At 55.5% G+C, this 6,469-nt stretch overlaps 1 protein-coding gene across 5 annotated transcripts in view; it reads right to left on the bottom strand.

Annotated features, from left to right (window-relative positions):
- The window catches only part of LOC126570621 (chaoptin), a 17,938-nt gene extending 11,671 nt beyond the window's left edge, over window positions 1-6,267 (bottom strand). The window contains exons 1-4 of one of the 5 annotated variants that reach the window (XM_050228577.1): window positions 6,234-6,267; window positions 1,818-2,419; window positions 1,038-1,381; window positions 1-948 (exon numbers count right to left, since the gene is read on the bottom strand). The exon at window positions 1-948 is cut by the window's left edge and continues 2,098 nt beyond it. In XM_050228577.1, coding sequence (XP_050084534.1) covers window positions 1-948; window positions 1,038-1,381; window positions 1,818-2,175 — 1,650 coding nt within the window. In that variant the 5' untranslated portion in view covers window positions 2,176-2,419; window positions 6,234-6,267. Of the gene's footprint in view, window positions 949-1,037; window positions 1,382-1,817; window positions 2,579-2,709; window positions 2,916-6,128 lie in introns of those variants that run through there. The other 4 variants (XM_050228560.1, XM_050228568.1, XM_050228552.1 and 1 more) reach the window with 4 other exon arrangements.
- Window positions 6,268-6,469: the final 202 nt, after the last annotated feature.

Below are 6,469 nucleotides of genomic sequence, written 5' to 3'. Positions count from 1 at the left end.
CCGCTCTTCAATCAGTTGCAACCGGTTGCCATTGAGGCGGGCCTCCCGAAGCCGCCCAAGACGCCGGAACAAACGCCCATCCAGCTCGTCGATCTCGTTGTCGTCGAGCGCGATCGAAAGGAGCCCCGGGGTCGCCTCGAAGAACAGGGCCGGTACGCGGCGGATCAGGTTGTGGCTGAGGAACAACTGCTCGAGCCCGGTCAGTGTCGCTAGCGTCCGGCTATCGAGCCGCTGGATCGCATTGTGCTCCAGGTAGATCACCTTGAGGCTGGTCGAGTTGGCAAAGCAATCGTCCGTCAGCTCGAGCACGTTGTTTTCGTTGATGAAGATCTCGCGCAGGAGCGGTAGGTTCGAGAACAGCCCACTTAAGTAGTGGATGTGATTTCGGCTAAGGTCGACCGTGTGCAGGCGCCGGTTCGCTGCGAACAGATCCGGATGGAGCTGGATGAGCCGGTTCTGGCTGAGATCGAGCGACTGTAGCTCCTTGAGGGAGACGAGCGCATCCCGGTGAACCGTCTCGATGTCGTTGCCGTAGAGCGAGAGCGTCCGGAGGGCCGGGAATGCGCCGAAAAAGTCCGCGTACAGCTCTACCAGAGCATTCTGGCTTAGGTCGAGAAAGGTGAGCGACCCGAACCGCGTATAGCTGTCGTCCTGCTCGAGCGCACTGATGTCGTTCGAGGCGAGCCGGACCAGGCGAAGGTTCTCGAGCCGGCGCAGGGCCAGGGTCGGGAACTGGCGTAACCGATTCTCGGACAGGTCGAGCTCGGTGAGCGTATCCTCGAGCCCGGCGAACCCATTCAGCGGGACGCGCCCGATATGGTTGCCTTTCAGGTTGATCTTCACCAGGTGTAGTCCGTAGAAAGCATACTCGTTGATTGACTTGATCTCGTTCGACTCAAAGTCCAGCACCATCAGCTTCTTCAGGTCGGAGATCGACTTGGTTGGTACCTGGGAGCCGCGTGCCAGATACAAACACAGAGAGAGAATTGGCGAGATTAAACGGCACCGTAACCGTGGACCCCACCCCGGGAACTTACCTCGTCCAGCTTGCCGTTCGCGATGCGCAAACTCTTGAGGTGGGCGCGCAGTGGCAACAGACTGTCCTGCCGCAGCTGCTTCAGACTCGAGTGCGAGAACTGCAGGTGGCGTATGGTGACGTTCGCTCCGGATCCGGGTCCACCGCTCGCGGAGGACGGATCTAACATCACTGGACCGGACTGGGGGTTGCCGACCGTGCTCGAGCCACCGAACAGCTCAGAGGTCAGTGACTTAACCGTCCGGTCAAAGTCGTACACGGAGAGCGACTGGATCGGGGAACCGATGATCTGCAGCGTGTGCCTTAACGCCCCGAACGTGATGCCCGGACACTCGAGAAAGATGCCTGGCAAAAAAATGACGGTCAATTACTCGAAGGGCGAGTAATTTCCGGGAACCCTATTACTAGTCTGTCTTGTGATTTGCTGGAGAACACAGAACACTGCAGTGTACTCAACGTTGATCAAACTGAACCTGTTCAGTGTTGAACTGGTGATGTTTTCGAGTGCAGAACCAATTACCGAATACTACCGAAAAAAAAAATCGTTACCCGTATGGTTCCTTAAAATCATTTGTTTTCATCATCATTGGCATTTTTGTTGCAGTTCCATTGATTGATTTCATTGCATAAGTTCAGAACAATAGAGTTGCTGCTGTTTAGTTCAACGAGAATTAAAGGAGCATCATACAAGGCAGACAATAGCCACATGCAATAGAGTCCCTTGGCATCTCCCTAGTCGTCTACAGCTGAAGTAGATTCAAGTGCTCCCTCTCACACTTACCGTCTTCATACTTGTAGCATGGACAGGCGGAGTTCTCGGCGAAACTCGGACACTCGACGTCGTTCATGGCCACCGATAGCTGCTCCTGCTGCTGCTGCTGCTGCTGGCCAGCGATGATATACCGCTGCTGGGCCATCGGTGACGTCCGGTGGCCACTGTTGCCACCGACACCAGATAAATCACTCACCGTCACAGCACTCCGGGTGCGACTGGAGCTGCGCATCTGCTGCTGCTGCTGCAGGTGCGTTGACAGCTCGTCCGCCGTTTGGCCACAGTGCAGCTGCTGTAGCAACAGCAACAGCAGCAGTAACCTGACTGATTTGGCATGCCAGCAATTGACTGCCGCAAAGTCCTTCATCACTTTACACTCACGAACCGCGGCACACGGCACGGCACGTCGTACAGATATCGCGTATCGTCTATTTTCACCTGCACTCCTGTACCTGCGACGCAAGAACCGCAGGAAGGTGTGGTGCGGAAGGCGAAGGGAATCGAAGATGACACCGGACACACTGGGCTAGGCACATGGCCGCTGACTAGCCGCCAATGTTAACGCCAAACGTGATCGTTCGTTGCTGCTGCTGCTGCTGCTGCCACGAAGCCTGCGAACGAGGACCACACACTGGTGCTGTGGTAAATCATGCTATCGTGCCGGAAGGTCTACCATGACTGAATCAAGGCCGGTCTGTCGGTGCCTGCACCTCTGCTGCTCTGACAATAAAAAATGGTGGGGCTCTCCTACAAACACACAAACGCTCCACCTGTAACACCTCATTAAAATCTCGAATGACAACCCGCGTTGACTCCGCGCGATCGTTGCTCCATCGATCGTCAAGACCAGAACCAGCGGTTACCAGCGATATACTACTACCACTAGGGAAAACTGTCTTACCGGTGACTGGTGGCGGTGGAAGGGACGGACCGGAATACGGAATACAGAAGGACGCCGCTTGGACGCCCCGAACCTGGGTCCTGGGTTCAACGGTGTGCTCCAACATACACACACACACACTCGCTAGACAACACCGGCCAACCGCAGCCAAACATGAGCAATAGGTTGTTTAGCAGCACCAAGTATCCCCAGCAGATATTTCTCAGCACGGGGGAACCAGGGAAGCTCAGCGTCACTCAGCACCGTGAGCACCGTTTTGCTATTTCTTTGCCCTCTCTTTTGGCAAACCGCGCATTCAGAAAACGAAACAGGAAAATGCCGTTCGCCAGCGCCGACCAGCACTACCCGCCAGACCAGTCAGAGTGGCGACGAACGGTTATCAGCGCTGGCCTGACGGTTTTTGGGGAACCTGGGCACAGCACTCACTCTGCTGTGGTTTTGCTGTTGCTCTGTAAGTACATAGTGCCAGTGTTGCAATCGGGCCATGCAGCCGGGCCCTCCAAGCGAAGAACGAGTTGGCCTGGGTGAAAGAAGGAGGGGGGGGGGGGGGGGGAGCACACACCATTCTGAACACATGCTGCCTGCTCCCCAGCGCTCGGCGAAGATCGGTCGGTACAACCGGGTGCGGCCCAAAGCTCGCTACCCCTTTTTCCCTTTCTACGAACGAGCTCATCACGCCCCCAACCCCCAGCTGATGTGTCCGTGTTGGGGTGTATGTGTGTGTGACTCTCGCTCGTCCTCGTACCGCTCGAAACTCATTAAAAGGATTTTTTGCGTTTGCTTTAGCAGCAACACGGTAACTCGTGTTTTTATGTGGCAAGAGCGTGAGGGTGGGGGGGGGGGGGGAGGTGCCGGAGGACGACTTGGGAGGAAGGTGGAGTTGTGCGAGATTTCAAGGTGGGCTGTTAGCTTTTTAGCTCCAACATCGTTGATGGCAACGCAACTAGCATCTTGGCTCCAGGTCGGTTCGATGCTGGTGCTGCGGTGCCGGTGCCACCTCTCCCCCTTTCTCTCCTTCATCACACTCGTCCACCCCTCGTTTCGATATGGCTTCGTGGGATGCACAGAAAAAGAAACCGCTCTCAACATCTCTCAACCCTCCCTACCACGGGCTCAAGTAGTTCAAATTTGTGTGTGTTTGTCTTACCCTGCGTACACATAGTCTAGAATCTGGGCACAGAATCTGCCGGATTCTTTCTGTGTCTAGCGTCCACACCGCCCAGAACCTAGGCGTAGATTTCATTCACACAGATTCATCTGTCAATTCGCTTACATCACAGACCAGTTTGACAGAACCGGTCTGAAACCGATTAGAACCGTAAGACGAAAATGACAGATATTTCCGCCCTGAAATGTTTTGGGGCCACATACATTATCTCCAGATTCTGGGCAATGTGTACGCAGGGTTATATGGCGAGAACGAATGGAAGTTTCCGAAGCCGACATGTTCCGGTTGACGGTGCGGACGATAGCGAACGTATCGCCGATATGTGGTCAAGTTGCCAACGGTCGCTCAAAAAATATGATTAATAGGCGCTCGCTACCCAGCCAGCCGGCCAGCCAGCTAGCTTGCCAGGTTAAACGAGATGGACAGACCGCCACCCCTGTTCGTTTTGGGGGTTGGGTGGAGATAATCCCATCAAAGCTTCTCGCGAGAAGCTTTGCGCCTACCCGTCTAAACCCGTCTAAGGCGCTCCAGACGCTAATCCTCCAGCCGGATTAGGGCGCCAAGGGTAGCGGAAGGTTGTCTCGATACGTCACCATCCCCATCATCAGGATACTAGTGCTACTTTACTGCTTACCACAGTTGCTGCTGCCGCAACACTTGCAGTACGGTATGCCGTTCATTGAGAAGCTGTGAAGCGCGCGAGCCCGGGTTTGTTTGTGTGTTTGTGTGTGTGTGCCTGTGTGTGAAAAAGGTGTATCTTTCAGCAGCTTGATGCTGCTTAAGGCCATGGCCAAAGCAACGGGCAGAGGACCACATCGGCTGCAGCTTCATCGCTTCGGCTGCGGATGCCGATCAATAAACGACTCGACCTGCCAGGCCTGCTACTTGGTGCGTGCGTGTGTGTTGGCTAGGTTGTCAGTCGCCAATGGTATACGGCGCACACACACATACACACGCCGTACTTACACCGTTTTGTTTCCACGCGCGCTCTTTCTCTCTCTCTCTCTCTCTCTCTCTCTCTCTCTCTCTCCCTCTCTCTCTCTCTCTCTCTCTCTCTCTCTCTCTCTCCCTCTCTCTCTCACACCTCCATACCTCACCGACGTGGCAGGCGGGGTTCGGCACTTGCCACACGCACATACCACACACCACACGTAGTTACCGCCCCTCCCCACCCCCCGGCGCGGGGGGATACACTCACTTATTCATGCACTGGCGCGCGATTAAAGATAGGCATCGGCTTGGGAGCCGCAACGCAAAGCGAGCAAACGACAAGGATGCGCTGTAAATCACGTAAACACACACACACGCGCGCGCGAACGCTGGGCGACACTGAACGTCGAGTGACGTATTGAACCCTCGTGAACCGAGGCTCCTTTTTTGACGTTGTAGTGCAGCGCACTGTAGTAGTAGTACTAGTAGCTTGTTGTTGTTGTTATTGGTGTGGATTCTCGGATTGTTGCTGGGTTTGTATCTCAGTTTTGATGTTGATGTTGCTGCTTGACCTTTGCGGGCCCCCGGGGGGCGCTGGCAAACCTTTGGTTCGCTCGGCCGGGATTTGTTTGAATAGTGGTTGACTGGCTGCACTTATGGTTGCGCCTGTCGACTGTGATTGATGGACGACTATTGCTGCTGCTCACCGACCGACTGATCCGGAACCGACCAAACCGATGAACGCTCCAGCAGATCGTAGCGAACATCCCATTCAAAATCTCGTATCTTACCCGTGGCAGGCAAAGGGCAGACAGTCAGCAGGAGCAAACGCAATTTGCGCGCCTCTGCTGCACCTTCTCTGGGATGGCACCAAACCCCGAACCCCACCCCAGCCGTGTCCTCCGTCCCCCAGGGAATGGAAATGGGTAGGTCGAAGCCCGGGCCTCGCCGGAACCGCCAGAGTGGCTCAAGCCAGAGACACAAGAGCGACCGACAATTACACACTCTACTGCCTCACCTAGAAACAAGTGAATTGTGGGAGGACTGCGCGCAACTGTTATGCACCCCCAAACCAACCCTCTCCAGCTTCTTTTTCACTCTGTCTGTCTCTCTCTTTGGGGGTCCTTCGGGGCCTCGGGGAAAATATGGGGAACACTCGCGCGCGTGGTTCTGGTACCCGGCCGGTGCTGTCGCTTTACCACTCCCCGTAATGTTCGTTCCCACAGGGTCCTCCCCCCGGGAAAATCCCTTCACCACCACCTCACACTCCGAACCAACCCCCCGATAGTTTCCCAGAAGGGAGGGATTAGGCCAAACGTACAATTAATGCCTAATGAGTTCGCGCAAAACTCTCAACTCGCGACTCGCAATCGGTCGGCCGCGTCCTTAGTGTCCGCGTGCACCCTTACACCCGTCTGCCCCTTACTGGCCACCGTCACTCCCTGCATTCTGTTGTTCCGTTCCAACAAGGCGACGAAAGAGAGTTCGACGTGCGCTACTAGTAGCAACCCGTAAAGGGAAAAGCACCCGTTTCACGTTCAGCAGCCAGCACCCGACGACGAACTAGTAGCGACTGAACCGAACCGCACCGGACCGGTAAACACGCAACGGAACGGCTCGGTTGATACCACCGGCCACCGATCCCTCGCGGTCTCCACGCAG

The sequence above is a fragment of the Anopheles aquasalis genome, chromosome X (genome assembly GCF_943734665.1).
Source record: "Anopheles aquasalis chromosome X, idAnoAquaMG_Q_19, whole genome shotgun sequence".
NCBI classification, from domain to species: Eukaryota; Metazoa; Arthropoda; class Insecta; order Diptera; family Culicidae; genus Anopheles; species Anopheles aquasalis.
This window is presented reverse-complemented; position numbering and strand designations above follow the sequence as displayed.